Source organism: Myripristis murdjan, chromosome 3, assembly GCF_902150065.1.
Source record: "Myripristis murdjan chromosome 3, fMyrMur1.1, whole genome shotgun sequence".
Classification (NCBI taxonomy): domain Eukaryota; kingdom Metazoa; phylum Chordata; class Actinopteri; order Holocentriformes; family Holocentridae; genus Myripristis; species Myripristis murdjan.
Window position 1 is genome coordinate 12987918 of NC_043982.1, and position 19177 is coordinate 13007094.

The 19177-nt window shown below is 41.1% G+C and overlaps 1 protein-coding gene across 5 annotated transcripts in view; it reads left to right on the top strand.

The window, feature by feature from the left end:
- Window positions 1–13173, top strand: part of LOC115379801 (protein diaphanous homolog 3) — a 292946-nt gene extending 279773 nt beyond the window's left edge. For 4 of the 5 annotated variants that reach the window (XM_030080714.1, XM_030080729.1, XM_030080736.1 and 1 more), the window contains one exon: window positions 11484–13173. In XM_030080714.1, the coding sequence (XP_029936574.1) occupies window positions 11484–11854 (371 nt within the window). In that variant the 3' untranslated portion in view covers window positions 11855–13173. The remainder of the gene's footprint in view (window positions 1–11483) is intronic. The other variant, XM_030080721.1, reaches the window with a different exon arrangement.
- Window positions 13174–19177: the final 6004 nt, after the last annotated feature.

A 19177-nucleotide genomic window follows, 5' to 3' on the forward strand; every position in this document is an offset into this window, starting at 1 on the left:
TTGATCTTGATCAATGGGTGTTAAAAAAAAAAAAAAAAAAAAGCTACTTTAAAATGGATTTGTCATGATAACAGTTTCATTCAATCAAAAAGTCACTTCTCCAGTATGCCATCCATTCCACAGTGGCGAGCTGAATTGTGTGCCACATAAAAATAGCAGCTCTCTATTGTTTATTCAGGATGTATTCTCAGTAGAGTATTCCATGCTGTCTGAGCCCATAGTGTGTATAGGGTAGCAGTACTAGTGGCAGGCAACCATGGCTCGCTTTGGAGACATTGTTAGACCCACCAAGGCGTGCTAACGCAATGTCATGCTTCACTGCAGCTCACAGTGGCGGGGGTTCATACTCAGGGGCGGAGGACCTGAGGGACGTTCCGGCTCAGCCCTTTCATACCCCCTACGTCTCTCCCTTTTGGTTTTTCATCCCAACCCAATCCACTCCCACACACTTAGCCAGGCCCCTCTCTCCCATAAGCACTTGATTTTGATATGACAGAATCTTTTTTTTTTTTTTTTTTTGGCCAGGCAATGGAAATGATGTGTGCATATGTGTTTACATGTATGCATTTGTGCTTGTCAAAATCATTTTCATGTCTCGTAAAAGCATATTTACAATGATTTTTATCGTGGATTTGTTTGCAGGTGAGTCACAGAGAGTGACCTGTAAATGTCAGGGAACTGTCCCCATTCACTCTCTTCAACCAGTCTGATTCTTATCCAGACAGTAGTTTGTCTCTCTGAAGATTGCCGTTTAGGATTAATTTACCATTATTAACATTATTTTCAGCTCACAGCCGGTCTCCTCAAGAGCACAAGCAAATGTTATTTCCTAATCATTAAAAAAAAGGAAATGGAAGACTCTCCCCACCCCCGCAGTAGCCTTTAATCAAATTACATTTGTGGGAATTTTCATACTCAACAGAGTTCAAATTAGTATTAAGCCTTTTAAATTTATAATTTATTCCTCAGAGGGAATCAATGTGTAGGGATTATCACTCCTAAACACCAGTCTTTTTTGGTAACTACGATTATGTATTCACAACTTGATACTGTCATTAAAATAAAACATGGGCTTTAAATTCTGGATGCCTTAAAAATACATAATATATGGTTCCCTTACCACATAAACCCCCACAAACAGGTGCTTGCTTACCCAAACCCTTCACAATGTCCAAAAATATCCTTGTAGTTAAATGTTATTTATTGCATCCATCCATGCAGTGAGACATTTCCAACAACTGCCAACAAGGTATTTGTGGTATTTTTTCTTAATTTCCACTTCTTATAAATGTGATAAGCACCCTGTTATCGCCCTCCAGTTTTCAAACAAGGCATACATCTGGTAGTAAAACAAGATCAGGATGTTTTATAAGATCCTCCATGCAATAGCCTATCTGCAACATAGACTATTCATGACCGAGAATATTGGGCACGCGTTGTCCTCCTCCGATTATTAAAGAGAATTTTTTAAAGACGAAATCCAGTCAGACACATGCATACACACATACCTGTCTAAAAGGCTTTCAAATGATGCTGCTTTCCCACTATCAGTGTTATATTTTCCCTTTTTGTATTTCACCAAAGACTTTGGGGTCAAGCAAGTTAGAGGAGTGAGGGCTTCACTTACCTATAACTGTGCTGGGTTGCACATCTACCTAGGTGGATTTTAATAGTGTTCTTTCAATAGTTTTCCTTCACGCCTTCTTATTTCCCTTGCCTCCTATCTCCGTACCACTTCCTCCTTTTTGTCATAGTATTTTACTGAAGTCCATCTTATTATCATTCCCTTCAAATCATCCCACTTGCTTGGGCCCTTTAGAGTGTCCATCTTGCTCTCTTGCTCATTATTATCCAATTTCTACACTTTCATACTAGATTGCCTCTTCTCCCCAGTCCTGTCTTTGCTCTCTGCTCATGTAACAGTGAGGCCAGCAAGACAGCTCCGCAGACAGATGTGTAAATACCATTAATAAACAAGGGACAAAGCCTCAATGACTGGTGTGCTGCCAGGTAATGATCTTTAATTACAGCTGGCCTAATACACACAGGCGGGCTAACAAGCTGCCAGCTAGCATCTAACTTCTAAAAGAGACACTGGGGCATTTAGGCTCATCACACACATTTATGACACCATACACTTTCAGCTCCTAAATTTCATTCACTTTCCTGTGCAAGCTTCCTTCTTGAAGGTGAAGCCACCTCTCTCTCTCTTTCTCTCTCTCTCTCTCTCTTTCTCTCACTCAACAGCAACTTTACCCACAACACAATACACACATGATCAAAACGCACACATACACACAGCGATGAGAATGTTTTGCATGTATGCTGTGACCTCTGTCGCAATGCACAGCCATCCATTAGAGCAAGTGAAGTGCTGAGGGCTGTTTCTGGTCTGCTTCTTTTGCTGACACAATTAGCCCTGCGCTAGTACCTACCCTCAGCACTGTCACCCCCCTGCCCACCCCAACTCCAAGCCCAGTCAGCCAGTTCAGTCAGTTGTCTGTACAGTGTTTCTTCCTTCATCACTTGTTCTATTCTAAGGTGAAAGAAAGAAAGAAAGAAAGAAAGAAAGAAAGAAAGGGTGAGGAGACCCTTGCAAGGTTTGGCCAACCCTAAAGCTAAATGTAGTCATCAAGCTTTTGGATCTCAGTAAAATTATCTCTATTTCTTCTGTACAAAATAGAGAACAGATACATGTATTATGAAGCAGTACTTTATCTGAGGCATGCTTTGTATGCATTAAATCAGAGGTCTTAAAAGTGGCAGGTGGGCCTCCCCAGGGGGATGCCAAACAGTTTCAGGGGACGCTCAGAGACAAAGGATTAAAAAAAAGAAAAAAAATCATGAAGAATTTCTAACGAACTGAATTTTATTAGTTATCAAAATGAAACATCCTGTACTATAGCCTACTATAGCCAAACTGCAATATTAGACTATCTTAGCTCAACTGTTGGATGTCTGTGGGAACAAATAGCTGCTACATGATCCGTTAGACATTCAGGAACAGACCGAAGCTAAGGGGAAAACCTTTTTCTAAGCTTTGTCGATGGGGAGGCCCACAGTCTCAGACTCTGAAAACCACTGCATTAAATAAATTCTACTATCACCTGTGCATGAATGAAATGGTGGGTCCAGTCCCATTTTCGTTGACAATGTGTAACTTGTTCTTCTTTTCTTGCCAAATTTATGCACAATCTCAGCTGAGGTCACATTGTGCTTTTCACAGGGTTAGTTTACCAAGTGGAAGAGGAGATATCCCAAATGCATAAGTGGTTATTCTTTGAGATTATTTTATTGATTCATAGATAAATGCAAGCAGTTACATTTTAAATATAAATATATTTCCCTCTGTGACTGACCTTCAGGGCATTAATGTAGATGTATGTTTGCAAGCTTGTGTGGTGTTCAGGAAATATATCTGCTGCGAGGTTCTTTGGCTTTTTCCATGTTTAGTTAGACCAAGTGTGAAAGTAAAGTGACTTTTATTTATCATGTACGATATTTGTGCACAAATTTTGTGGCTAGGTTCTGTCTAGCTTGGGTTCAGCAGGCTCCATAGGTTTCCTTTAACTTTCTTGCTTATTGAAAATAAAGAAAGGGGGGCTTTGGTGATCTTGCAAAGGAAGAATAATGGCTTCCATATGTTCAGTTCATGTTGTTTTGAATACAACCCTATATAACGTAACAGCCATCTCTGCTTGGAGGGACAGGCTAGAACTGAGGTGATTGCTTGTATCTTTCTCCTGTATTGTAATACTTATATTTCTTAACAGCATAATCCTAGCACAAACACCTGAGTCACCACGTTATTGCCATCTACAGCCAACATTTACCTCATTATACAGTGCATACCAGCTACACTCAGTCGTACGTTCAAATTCATATACATTCAGAAATCTGGGAGGACAAGTAATTGCACATCACATGATCCAAATGTGTATTCTTAATCCAAATTACTCTCACAAGTGTCAGGGCATTCTGTACTCAATAAAGTAAATTCATGTAGATAATGAGTGTCCTCAGCTGACAAAACCAAAGTTCACAGGCATGAGGGTATGTTCAAATTCAAAGCCGAGCAGTTCTGTGATTACTTAGCCTTGTGTTGGAAACATTTTAAAAGGACAACAGAGGTGAAATATTTGAAAAAGTGCAGAGAGGCAAACATTGGAAACACCCCACACATCCAGTCCTAAACATTTCCAACCCAACGAAAAAGACTCTTTCAAACCGATTAAACACAACAATTTAAAATAAACCATCACTATATTCAAATTCAGTCTTTCACAACAAACATGTCCTTTCAGAGCCCAGACACCAACCCCAAAAACTTAGCTCCCCCTAAAAGAACTGAATAGCCTGAATCGTATCAGGAATGCTCCCGTCCTCCTCTTGCTAACCTATAACAACTGGGAATAAGAACAAGGTGCATGTATCCCAGTGGGCGGGAGAGAATCACAGTCAGAATCAATCATTTGGCTGAAGGACTTGCAATTAACTGAATAAACAATCCTAGTGCATGGCTTTTAAAAACAACAAAAAAGCCCATTCCAGTCAGTAGTTTCCAGTTAGTACGTACCAGCAGTCTCAAGGGAAAGTTGTTTCACAAGCCTAACAGATGGTTTAATAGCATCCAGTTTTTAACCATACGTGGGGATGAAGAGCTTTATGTTATGATCAGGTTGACCCATGGGAGCACTTGCCACTGCACGAAATACATCACACAGCAGCAAATTAAAAATTGTCTGTTTTGTAGTATCTGGTGGCCGTGTGCATCTGTGGTTTAAACATAGGCTGCTTTCCTCAAGGTAAGATGACTCCCTGGAAGAAGAGACATTGTGTCTCAATGGGACCTTCCTGGTAAAATAAAGGATAAATAATAAAATAAAAATAAATAATGTGCAGCCAAATCAGGGTGAGATTTTGGTGAGTGATGTGAACTACCAGCTGCTGCAAGGTAGGTGGTTGAGGTAGGTGATTAAAGAGGCTGTACAAAAACTGGAAGGTCACAGGTTTGATCTCTGCAAGAGCCAATTTGTCCAGTCATTTTAAAATATTCTTGTGTAAGACACTGACCCCTTCTTGACCTGCTTCTGGGACACAGTAAAGTGGCTGGACTTGTGCTCTAACCCTTCTGGTGAAATGCACACAGAGGGATATGCAAAGAGACAAATTCCTAATTATCCTGTGTGTGTGATATGGAACTAGAGTGCCCCAAATTCCTTAGAGATAGCTGCAGCGTGCAGTGGAATATAGATACCTACCAGAACAATGGAGGCCAATTCTTTTAGCAGTTTCCCTTGCTAGATATATTTATCTAATGTAGTTTCAGTGAATTGAACTCTGAAGACGTGGCACCACAGAAATGGAGCTGAGTGGAATTGATATTGTAGAGGGGATTCTAGCATTGCCAATGGGCCAACTGGCAACCATCTTTGGGGAATTGAAGCGGACAGTTTAATCCTGACAAAATAACCATTAGTAAAATTATTGAGAAAGGTAGGTATCTTGTGAGTAAGTGAAGTTCAGGGGTCATAAAGTGCTTCATAAAATAACCTCAAGTAAAATATATAAAATGAAATAAGAGAAATCAGTAATAAAACAAGAACAGAAACAGCCAAAGAACAGTTACTTGAACACTAATAAAACACCAACCTGAACAAATGTGTCTGAAACGGCTTTGTAAAAGTGATGACCACAGCTCCATGTGCAAGGGATCATCATTCCACAAGTTTGGAGCCACACTTCTCAAAGCACAGTCACCTTTAATTTTAAGTCTAAAACTGTGAGGATGTGCAAGTGGGAGGACTGAGGTGACCTTCTGCCAGTGTGTGGAAGAACAAATTCAGAAAAATATACAGAAATGCCTGACCATGCAATGATTTATTTGCGAAAAGATGAACTTCAAAATGAATTCTGAATTTGATTGGAAGCCAGCGCAATGAAGCCAAAATAGGTGTGATGTGAGACCTTTTGTTGGACTTGGTCAGAAGCCTAGCAGGAGCATTTTGGATGAGTTGTAAACAGTACAAGGAGGACTTCTTGTGACAAGTAAAAAAAGAAGTTGCAATAGTCCAGACAGGAAGAGATAAAAGTATCAATAATTATCTCCATCACAGGTTTAAACACAACAGACCTGAATCTGGCGAAATTTCTTGTAATGTAATGTAAGATTGAGATTGAGTGAATTGATATGTTAATCAAAAGACATAACATGGTCAAAGATAACACTTAGTTTTCTCAGATTAAACCATATAGATAGAGAAAGGGAACATAAATATCAATTAATACTGGAATTAATACAAAAACAAGAATCACATGGCGATTTCAGCAAAGACACAAAACTTCTGATTTTGGTCATAATAATGTTGCTGTGCTGACGCTGTAAGGGTGTAATTAGCTGGCACTTGTCAGATCCTGTCTCTCAGCCAGACCTGCAGCAGAGAGACAGCGGTCTCCACCACACTAGCTCAAGGTAATGTTAAGGGGAGAACCAGGGTTAAGGTTATTCTATTCTACTTCCGTGGTTGGCACACCGTTGCTGGCAGATATACAGTAGAAGCACTCACCTGCTCCCTCTTTTTGAGTCTGCAGTTCAGCCTTTTTGTTTTACAGTAAAGCAAATCATGTTCAGCATTTGGTTTATTTGTCTGTTTGTTTTGTTTTGTTTGTTTGTTCTTTTTTTTTCCCCTGTGTTGCTGACGGTGAACTACAACGGCAGTTATCTTAGCACACTTGCTGGGTGGGCACTGGTTTCAGTAGCTATTACCTCCCCCGCTTAATCATCGGCTGAAAAAAGTTAGTTCTTGACTGAAATTTGTGCATATCATGTCTCGTTTGCTGTGATCTAAGTCTGTCATGCTGCCATACAATTTATATGTTCCACTTGTAGACGAATAAAAAGATAGCAAATAGTCAACATGGCAGACCCAGTCGAGAGTGATGCTGGCTGTAAGAGTGTGTTTGATCTTGCTAGCTTTAACTTGTTGTGTCACTCACTGTAGAGAGAAAGTTGATTCACTGTCTGTCTTTTTGTTTGTCTGCTTTCCTTCTCCCTTCCTAGTAAGTGATCAAATACTGCAAACTTCATAAGGGAGGAGAAAGGGGGAGGGAGAGAAAGATGAGAGGAAAGGCTCATCTGTAGTATTCGAAGTGGCAAATGCAAATGGACCAAATGATCTGACGAGAGGAAAATGTGAATTTCTCTCTGCAGTTATTTCCAGATGGAAAAAAAATAAATGCCTCTCACAGTCAGTTTCTTTTTTCCTGTTGGACAGGGGCCTTTTACATGCCTACAAAATGCCATCACATCAGGCTTTTAATAAACTGCTGTGGTTTCATCTTGGAATTCCTGATGATGTTCTCAAGCTATCCAGAGCAGCTATTAGGCTGTTTCATTTGAGATCCCACTGCTACACAGCCAGTGTCAGTCGCTGGTTGAGGGACTAAAGGCTGAAAGACTACAATTGTTTTACATGTTGAAGACACATTTTATAACAAAGCCGAGAGCAAGTGGAGGGACAAGAAGCTGGGTCTACCAGCTCTTTTATCACTGTTTTGCACCACTTATCTTCTTTTTTCTCCCTTCCAGAAAAAAATACAGGACAGTGACAGACTGGTGACTGTGATGGACTGGAGTAGAGTCGAATCGCTTTCATGTTTTACTTGCATCATAAAACACCAATCTCCAGGCAGCCTTACGTGCATGACTGTTTTGCTCCAATCTTTGAACATCTCTTTATGCAGATGAGTTGCCACCACAGTGGTTGGGGGGCTCTAGCTTTAACAGTAACTGTAGGGACAGAAAGAGGAACAAAGACAAGCGCTGCTGTAGGCCAGACTTTTCACTGTCTATCTTTCTGCCCAGTCTGCCTGCATGCCTGCTGCCCTCCTAGTTGGGACCATCAAGCACTGCTAACTTCACAAGAGAAGGGACATAAGAGTAAAAGCTCATCTGCATCATTTGAAGCGGCAAATGGAAATGGAGCAAATGATCTGACATGAGGAAATGTGAATTTCCCTCTGCTGCTATTTGCAGATGGAAAAAAGAAATTCCTCTCACTTCCACTCTATTCTCATATTGGGCAGGGGCAGTTTTGTACTCTTGGATTACCATAACAGCACATGTTTAATAAAAGACGATGGTTCTGTTTCTGAATTCATGATGATGCTCTCAAACCATCTGGGTCGGCTATTAAACTGTTTCTGTTGAAATTTCAATTGCCCCGTTATCCTATGAAGCCAGTGTCAGCTGCTGGGTGAAAGAGCACAGTCTGAAACAAGACTTGTTTCGCACCTCATTGAGATGTTTTACAGCTCAGATGAAGGCTAAGATGAAGTTAAGAAGCAAACAAGTCTTAAAAGCAAGGAGCAGCTAGTTGGCACAGACAGATGGAGGGAGAAGAAGCTGAACCTGACAGTTTTTTTTCCCTCTTATTTAAATCACTCACCTCCAACGGCTAAGTCCCTATTATGAGGAAAAGAAATGCGGATATAGATTCAGTACTTTGTATTTTTCACTGTAATGCATTTTTTATTATGGTCATCAGGGGTTCTTGTAGAGCAGACTGTGAAATGTTCATTTTTTAGTAATGGACTCATAACAGATACAGATAATTTCCTACAGTCAAAACCTGTGTCTGACAGCACCGACTTGCATGTGCTTATTTTTCTTTAAAAATGACAGGAATTACTTTACCTGCAGACTTTTCAGCAAGAGTGTAAACAGGATAATAAAATGTAAAATGCTGATCCCACACATTTTAGCAATGCAAATGGTGATGATCATCACTCCAGACTATACGTTTCAAGAGAAGACTAGTCAACACACTGAATTGTTGTGTGTATACAAGGATGTGTGTTTGTGTAGAATAGTCCACAATGTATGGGAAGAAACAGGCATGGGCAGATAGTGTGTTTTTAGATGGGAGAGAGCACTGGACAAGGACAGTATGGGAGTAGGAAGTAAGAGGAACCACAGTGGGGGAATAATGGTCCTTGTTTACAACTGAGACTGCAACAGCAGAGAGAGAGCGGGAGAGAGCAGCAAGGATGAGATAATGAGAGAAGGCTTGGATATACAGAGCAGCGGTAAATGTTAAGTCACAGTAGCAGAGCAACACAGAGTCTTCTCATTTCACCCTTGAAAAATCCCCCATTGCCTCTTGTTTTCCTAACGAGGTTTGGTCTGGTCGCTGCATAGAACTGCTTGTGTTACGTACAAGACGAATGCAGCAATGTGAGTACGAGTGTGTGCATGTGTCAGCATGTGCTTGTGTGTAATTGTTAGTTTTCTTTGCATAAGTTTTCTGTTGGTTCCCCCTTGCCTGCTCTCTTTGCCTCCCTTTATCCTTATTTATTTGTCAGAGGTTGTGTTCAGGGACGTTCCTTGTCATTCGTCAGCGCGGCCCATAAAACACACTGTCATGACTGACTGGCCACGCTCCAGACTCATTACCGATTGGCTGACAGAGCGGGCCGCTCTGTTCTGCTCTGCTGTGTTCCCCTCTTCTGTTTGCCAGACGTTTCAGGCTCAGGAAACTTTAAATGCGGTGGTGTCTTCCTCCCGCCACTCTTCTCAGCCTCACGCTCAAGGTCACATGAATATGGATTTACCCTCTCCTTCTAACACACACATACTGATGATGAAGTCTAAGATCTACTCAGGGGATTATAATTCATAACGTGGGCCTGATCTGGGCTGTCGCTCTGTCCCACTGTCTCTCTCTGTGGCTGTGTGTTGTAAGTAAGAAACCAGAGGGGAGGGCAGGAAGGAATGTGATAGAGGAGGGGAGGTAAGAGAAAGATAAGTGGACTACTGTGGGGATAGAGCTGGGATGAAGAATTGATGATAGTGGAATCAGGGGAGGTGGTGCTGAGTGGAGGGGGGTCATGTAAGACTAAAGGGAAAAGTGACTGGGAGGTTAGAAAAAAAGGAAAGGGGGAGATAGAATTGATGTCATTGAGTTTCTGTAGCAGCTGATCAGCCATCTCCATTTCATCGTTGTGGGTTGGCACTATGCCACAGTCTGCTGCAGAATATGCACTGGATGTACGCCTGCATGGTGATTGTGTTTGTGTGGATGTGTGTATCCAGACTAACAATATGTAAAGCGTGCTTGTGCAACATATATGTATCTCATATGTATGTCCACAGTCCTTTTGCACCTGTATATACTTAAAGGAGCAGTTCACCCATCCTTATTTCCTCCACTTACTCCCGAGTGCAATCAATCCATCCAGATAGGTTGGAGGTTTCCAGTCTGCAACAGTCTTCCCTGTCACCCGGCACCACAAAAGCATTATGGCTGGATGGGTATTTGTTTGACATCTGGCATAATCCACAACCCTCAGGGTGACAAGTTGTGTTGGGAACTATTTCCTGCTGAAAAACACCACCAAGCTCTATTTGGTCGAGTGAGATTGTACTTGTTGGGACTTGGCATAGCAATCACCAGGTAACTCATGATCAATACTATCAGGATATTTTACCCACAATAACGATGGTATCACAATATACTGTACACAATATACTATACTTACATATATTGTAAGAAAATCAGCTATGATAAATCACTATGTGATACTGATGAAGAAAAAATACCCTGGAAAAGGCAAAATATTTTTCAGTGAGCAGGAATCAATCATGTTTTTCAGCATTTTAATGTGCTCAGCAACTGCAACATGAACATGACAGAACAATTCCAGTTAAAATACCTAAAGGCAGGGAAGAAATATGCCCCATAAATACAAATATACAGACTTGGCAAAAGTGCATCGATAACATCTCACAAGAGGAAGTATTGCGGTATATTGCATTAATAATGTTATACCTCTATTCGGGATGGATAGATACAGTTTGCTGGTATTCTTTGGCAGAAATTAGTTTCCAACAAAATTCTTTGCCCCCAAGAGCTGTGGATTATGCCGAGTATCCGTGTCATTGCCTTTGGAAAGAACTGTTGAGCGTTTCACATGTAAATTTTTGATTTACAAAACAATAGCCATCCAGCCCCGTTGTATTAGGGTGAAGGTAGGCAGGGGATACTACAGCAGACTGGAAACCAGATAACACAGAAACTACCCAGATGGATAGATTGCAATATGGGAGAGTGAGAAAATAACTCATTTTGCATTTTGGGTGAACTGTTCTATTAACAAAGTGCTGCTGTGTATTTCTCTGCGACTGTTTTCTTTTATGCCGCCATCGTCATTTGTGTTGCTGTATGATTGACACTTCACTGTGTATTCACTTGCTTGTTGTTTTTTCTCTGTGTGGCTTCTTATCTTTGTCTTTCCCTCTTACTGACTCGCAATTTTACTCTCTCGTTACCCCCTCTTACTTCCATTTATGTAGCGAGTCAGTCTCACTTTTAGAAGCTGTCTTTAGAAACTTCTTTTCAAAATCTTGCCTATTTTTCACTCCCCTCCCTCACTCTCACATTTTCGCCTCACTCCCTTTTCTCTGTTTTTTTTTCCCCTCACAGAAAACACCAAGGCACCTTTACAAAGGTCTCGCTCTCGGCAGAATATCAATGTGGGTTCAGTATTGGCGAAAGGCCCTCCTGCCAAAGAGGCTCATTATGACGCCGAGGGCCATCCATCTGCAGCCCGGGGCAAGGCTGCTGCATCTACGGAGCCAGGGCATAGGTACAGGCACACCCCCAGTCATAGCCACGGGCCTGACAGAGAGAGGGGGGTGGAAAAAGAGAGGGGGAAAGCGATGGAGAAAGAGATAGAGGTGGAAGCAGAGCCCTCAGCGTTTCAGCCATCCTCCACTGGCAGTACTGTCGGTGGATATAGCACCAATGGTGAAACAGACGTAGAGGCTCTCTTGGCTCGGCTAAGGGCTTTGTGAGATCCACCTCTTGCCTCTGACATAAACACCATATGTATAAACAAACTCACACAGGGACACACTTGACGCGACTAGAAAGGCCTACTTTTAACAGCCTCACTTTTACACAAAAGGAGACTAAATTCTGTCATTAAGACAAAGTGTTAAATCAAGATGTGGCAGAGGACCCTCCTGAGGTCTAATAGGACAATTAGGTTGCAACTGTGAGAATCAGCTGTAGCAACAGGGACGTTTGTGTAAAAACTATGAATCAGTTTTAAGGCTACACTTCTTATATTCAGTGTAAATCGGTGGCACAGAGTTAGAAGTCGGCTATTTTCTGTTTCAACAGCTACAGAGCAAACAGGGATATGATCAACACCATTAGTGTCATATTCTACAGCGACGTGGATACAGCTGGGTGTCTACATGCTTTTTTTTTTTCCTCTTCCTAAACATTCGGCTGTAGCATGTATGCATGCCCAACAATAGTCATACTGCTATGCTTTCCTCTGATAATCAAAGATACAATATTGTTATGCACTTTCTCTTATACCCTTAACTATGCAATAAAAACTACTTAAATTTCTGTCATGTAATTTGTATTACTCAGAGTTATCACATCAATATTCTAGTTTTTTTTTAATCACATATCACGTGATCATATTCGTGTTGTGTTATTGGCAAGGTTCATTTAAGCAAAAAAAAAAAAAAAATCAGCTGGTATGTGCTTTTATTACTGTTTGTCTTTTACTGTTTTCTGTGTAATCTCTCTTTCTTCCTTTCTCTTTCAATCCATTTCATTCCACACGGAGTGATGCGGTGTCTTTGAAAAACTTTTGTATTCGAATCATTGTATTTTCTATAGTTATTATATCAGTTACATTCCAGAAGATGTATACAAAGAAAAAGTGAAGAATGGCTGTTTTGGAGTCATGCTGTATGGTTGTGTTTTTTTTTTTTTTGTTTGTTTTGTTTTTTTTTTTACAGTTTTAAATGCCATTTGATTTGTTGGTTTTGATTGTGCTGGATTTTTTTTTTTTTTTTTTGCTTTGTCTCTGGTGGTTAAGAGGTGTAATCTACCAAGAAAAGATACGAACAGGAAGCATAAAGGCAACAGAAACCAACTGTATTGCTCTTGCCAATTGAAGAAATATATTCAACCAGTGGCATGCACACACACAAGCGATGCTCAACAGAAGAAAAAAGAAAACTGTTCCAGAATGCTTTTTATTCTCCTATTATTTGTATCTGTTATTTGCAGGTGTGTTTTGGCAAGGCATGATAGAATGCACACTTTCTTTTGTAGACCCATTTACAATAAAATAAGGGAAAATATATGTTGTTTTGGTCTTTTTTTCTTCTTTTTTCATTGGTTTCAGTTATTCTGTAGTATTCTCAAGTTCTGGTACAGTCAGGATACCTTCAATTAAACATTTACAAGAAAGTACTGAACAAAGCTTGTTAACACCTTGTGTCTGTGTGTAGCTTTGTACCCTCACATATTTCTTAAAGGGACATTTAATCCAAATATGCCGGGCATCTGTGTCATTTTGTTTTTGGAGAAAGCTTTTTCACGTGCAGATTCCTGACAGTTTGGGCTCCACAAAGGAAAACCCATCCAACCCCATTGTATTGGGGTGCTGAGAAGCAGAGAGGACTGCAGAAGCCTGGAAACATTGACAAATCACACAAACTACCTGGATGGACAGATTGCACTAAAGGTAAGTGAGAAAATTTAATCATTCGGCCATTTTTATGTCTTTGTTTCTTGGTCGCAGAGCAGCTTCTTTTCTCCCGAGGCACGGCAGTACAACCATCAGCCCTAGGAAGCTTGCAGGACACGCAGCTTCCTGGCCCTCATATGTTGCACCGTATAATTTACCCCACAGTAATTTATAGTCCTCACGTGTTACATGTGTTCTGTACGTGCATGTAGTGTGTTTAAGAGGAGAACAGAGTGGTTGTCTGCTTGTCTGGGACTTGATCAGGTGCCGTTTGATTCCAAACCCGAAGAGATCCCACTGGAGACACTGGGGGCAGGGACACTGTCATTCTGACTTAATTCACACTCGATGCCTGAAAGGGAGAGAGCGTGGAACTAAAGAGGCTGTTCGCATGACCAAAGAGAGAGGAGGTCTTCTATTACTGTCCCTCTCCCGAAGCCATTGACCAGTAAGGCTGTCTCTCTAGGGATTTCAATGTCAGATAATGTAATGTAAGAGCTGCCTGCCTGATTTACTTGTCACAGTACTGGTATTAGCCAGACTACAGTATGGACAACCGTATTGACTGTATGGTCTCTGAGCTCTTACATTCTTCAAGATTTTAGGAGAAAAAGAACGCATCTTGCTCCTTTGAAAAAGACAAAATGACCAGCTAAACTCATAGACACTACAAATTGAGAGAGGAGGGAGACCATAAGGAGGGTAGGATCTTGTTATGCTGAGGGAGCCTTCATTACTCACAGGCCTGTGTTCCAGCCATGAGGTTTATCTATGGGCCTAATAAAGTGGAGCGAAACATATTGTGAAGCAGATTGCAATCTGGGCTCCTTTGATTGGAGATGAAGGGAAAAATGTGTCTAAGGATTTGTAGAGGAGGGGGAAAGTACAAAACAGATCAACAGATTTGTCACTATTTCTTTCCCCCATGAGTCAAAGAGTGAGCACTCTACCTGATTTACACTGCCTACACACATCATTCTGCGGAATCTAATGGTGTAAAATGACTTTCTATTTTTAGGCTGTTTGGCAGAAACATTTTGTAATCTACAATCGAAAGTGTCAGTCACAGTTTTAGAGAGTGATTAGCAGAAAAAGGTGTCACCTTCCTGTGACTTGAAACATCACAGCCTCTTCTTTCGTCTCTTTCCCCTCTCCCCCTGGCTTTTTCAGCATTCCTTTTTGCATGTTGTTGCCTGTTGCTTGCCCCATAGTCTGTATGGTTGGGGGCTGACAAAACAGCAGCAGTATAGAAATCCTTGAGCTGTGCCCAGAACATCTGGTCCCCACTTCTAGCGAGCTGAAGTGTAGCACCTTTACAAGAGAACATCTCTCTCTTTTGCATGTGCTCTCTTTCCTTTCCTCCCTCTCAACCAAATGGGGTTTATTTTCTGCTTCCTCCTCCTCTGGGTTGGGTAATTTGCTGTGAAGCCGCGCCTTCAAAAGCATCACTCTGTGGCAGAACCTGAGTAATAATTCTCCAGCTCCAGCCGAGTCACCTTGTTGGTGGGCTCAGATCCAGCAGGAGGCTGTTAGGGTGGTAAACCAACACCCTTACACTGTCACCCAGGGACATGTCTGGCTTGATCTATAAACAGGAAAGAACGCTCAGAGCCTGACAGTTCGTAGACTGGGTATTCATGTCTGGGAAAGAGCTTATGTTTGGGTTGCGGTTGAACACTTCCTTTATTCAACAATGGATTCCTCCTTCTTTTACTTTCTTCTCTCTTTCCTCTCTCCCAGTGTCACTCACAGTGCTGCGTTCCCCTCTTCCTGCTTTACTGGGGCTATCTCCATCTGGCACTGCAGGTGTGTGTGCTTTTGCACGTCCTTTTGTCTGTATTTCTTTGATCATTGCTGCACCACTTCAGTGCAAATTTTTGCCCTGCTTTAGTTCTTTGTCTTTGTTGTTCTGTCTCGTAATGATGTTTGTTGATGTTTCTGTTGTTAAAAGCATGCCGAAAGATAGAGAACTGATCCCTTGCCACATCTCAAACAAACAGCACCTATTTAGCAATCACGCAAAAATTACAACAGATACTGCATTGTTTATCCAGCCCAGTGCATTGATTTTTGTTTTCTCTTTTCGCATAACTGAATTGCATCCTGCGATTTGACCCTTGAGTATTTCATTTATGTGTACCCATGCCACATTAGTAGGATTTAGTCAGTCATTATTTTTGTCTATAGTAGTTAAGCTGTATTGTTTTGTTTATTGTTTAATAAGTTTGGATGTGGTTGTGATGCATGAGAAGAGATTCCAACTCAGCATGGGCTCAGCAAGGACTATAAATGAGAGAGAGTTTAGACATGCTGAGACGCTAGGAGAGCAGAGGAAAAACTGGGGCCATAGTGAAGAACGGAAAAGGAAAAAGTTACGATGAGTATCAGTTTGCAGGTGGAACAGGTTTCAAAGTAAACAAACAGGGTGGTCAAGGCAACATATTTTAAAGTGCTATAGAAAATAAGATGAAATAATGTGCACAGTGAGTGTGAGAGAGCGAGCCAAATGTTCAATATTTGCTTTATTGAAAATGTAGTTCCAGATATTTCACTACCCTGAATCTCCTGTATTTCCTAGAATTTGACAACAAACTGCATTAGTGCTTAAAGCCATGTGGCAGTTTAGTAACACAGTTCTGTGAATGCGACACACATCATGGGGAGGTAAAAAAATGGAAGATCTGTTCTCCGAAGCAGGACTCCCGGTTCCAAACCTGACTGTCAGAACATACACTTATACTGAGTTGAAGGACATATACAGGTGGGGCGCGGTATCTCACAACACTACTGCCAAGCTGCAGCAGCCTGGGTTCAAATCCCACCCAGACCCTTTTGTCCTCCCCCTATCTCAACCCTGTCTTTATTGTCTCTGTCTAATAAAGCAGAAATGCCCAAAAAATAATCTTGAGAAAAAAGAATGGGGAAAGGGGGGGGGGGGCACATACAGGCAAATATGTTACTCAACGTCCACGTCTCTTTAAAAAGCTAGTTCCTTATTTGCATAATGAAAGCATTTAGTCTAAGTTGGAGGTCAGAAGTTGTTTAAGAAACCCAGCGTGGACGTCAGGTCAGCCTGACTGCGTTAACATGAACACTGTCTGCGTGAAACAATCATAACGGACTGTCACGTGAATTCTAATCACTTTTGCTTATTTCAGTTCAAGAATGTGTGTCAGTCCAAGTTGGAGTGGTGGTAAGCTTCATGTTTTTCTGCTGGTGCCATGCATAGCAGTCTCCCTAAGGGCCAAGGCACTGTGCAGAGTGACAACTGTGAAAACACTCGGTGCCGCTGTGCTTTGTAGGAGGCAACATGAGAAGTGAACACATCTGGCTTTGATCAACATGGAGATGGTGGTGCTGACAGTGACAGGGCAAGCCGAGCGAAGGAGCCACATTCTCTGGGGAGTCATTATCCTGTTTAGTAAGCCTAATGAGAGAAAGGGTGTTGCACCCCAGCTAACTGCTGTCCTTGTTTGAAACACAGGAACACACAGGAACATGCGCAACCACATACACATAAGCTTATATACAAGCATAAATACAGCCACACACAAACATGCAATCCATAAATCTTACCAGCAAAACGCGCAATTATTATCAGTGCTGTTGCAGCCAATAAACTGTCACACTCTCACTAACAACAAAGGCATACGTATTAGTGTCACAAGTGGTGTGTGTGGTACTGAGATTGCTCCCATTTATGCCCTGGTACTTGAGAGCTATAGTATGGCACTTTTACATATAAATGAACACTTACGCTACAATGTGTTACGTTCTATCTCATGCCGAACGAGCTCACACGATGATTATATCACCCACTAATAAAACTCCCAGCATTTTGCGCTGCTGCAGACATTGCAAAGCTGGTGTCTGTGGTGATATTCCCACTCCGGTGCACAGCTGACCTGCCACATTTTACATCAAACGCACTTCATAAGTTCTACTGGAACTGTATCATTAAAATTGTAGCATGGCTAATTACCTCGTCTGATGATTCCATCTCTCGGGGATTTTTTTTCCTCCTCTTGTTTTTCTTTGCATGTTAAAGCTGAAAGGCATTTCCCTCAGTGACCTTAAAGAGTATTTTTTCAACCAGAATTTAATTTACTGCCACAAGAGGAAGACAAATCATACAGAATGGAAAAGTTCCTTCCTGCAGATGTAAAACCAACCAACCAACCCAGTTCACCTGACCCACTTTACTGCCCCAGTAAAAAAGCAGCCAATTCTAGATATTAAATAAGTTGAAAGGTTATGTTGTTCTGACTGCTCAGACCACAATGGCTACTAAAAAGCTGGCCTTGTTGCTACACGATCCATATCTCTACCCAGTTAGTACCCCGGGCCTGTAGCTCACCCCGACGAGGCTGCGTCCTGTCGTGGCTGTGAGGCGGGCGTGTTGCATCCTACTCGCGGTTGCTACGCACACCGGACATGTTTCAGAAGCAATGCAACTTTAAGCAGCCTGTGCTTCAGCAGCAGGCTTTTGTTTTATTCACCCTTCCTTGTTTTTTATACCCTCTCTCTCTCTCTCTCTCTCTCTCTCTCTCTCTCTCACTGTGTTGTTCCGTCACTTGCTCATCATCTCTTCCTCCATGCTGTGGAGGTTATATTAGAAAAAGTACAAAGAAATAAAAACACTAGGCTGTATTTTCACTCCATGTAGGCAACCACAGTATTGATATTGTAAAACTGCCTGTATAAGGTGAACACCTGACACCATGATAATTAACCAGATATCACTTAAAGCCAGATTTAGAACAACTGTGATTAATAAACTGATATATGTCTAAATATTAATTTTATGTTAATTGCTGTGGTGTGAAACGCGAAGCTAAACAACTCACCCGTCACTATACTACTATAGGAAAAGTTATTAAGTTTCTGGTGTTAAGTGTTCGTAAGTGTTCAAAAGTACAAATGAATTGTGCTTTGCAAAAAACAAACTTATTTGTTTGTTTTGTTCAGACATTCAGATTTTTATGTTTATTGAGCTTAATGAAAGTCAGTTTCTGTAGAAAAAATACAGTACGGTGTTTTTGGATCAATGATCAATAAAAATAAAAATCTCTGTGTTTTCTAAAACTGACAAATACTACAAAACTTGATTATGTTTTTGGCAATTTTAGTTTCGTAATTTTCATCAAGAAAAAGTAAAATTTACTTACTTGAAAGAATACAGACATAAATTTATTTTACTTTAGAAAAGAAAAAGTAGACAAATCTCCAGTCATCGCCTTTGCGTTGGCATTGTTTACCAGCACAAAATTTTAACCCAGTTGGTGCACCATCATGTAATGCGTGAAGAAAGTTGTGCTCATTTCACTTATTTCTGTGAGATCAAGTTGCATCATGGAGTGATGCTTGAGAATGAATGAGAAAACCACCAAGCACGAGCTTTCCTCCCAAAACCCACACTGACGAGCTCCCAAACAAAATAAACACCTGGTTGTAAATAAAGTCAGCTACAGTCTGTGAGCTGTATTACCTCATCTTTTTGTGGATTGTTTCTGATTTATATTTACATGCAAATACAGACTCTGTGAGCCTACTGGACACCTGAATTTCCCCAAGGGGCAATGAATAAAGTATCTCAACTTTTCAGTCCAGGGTCACC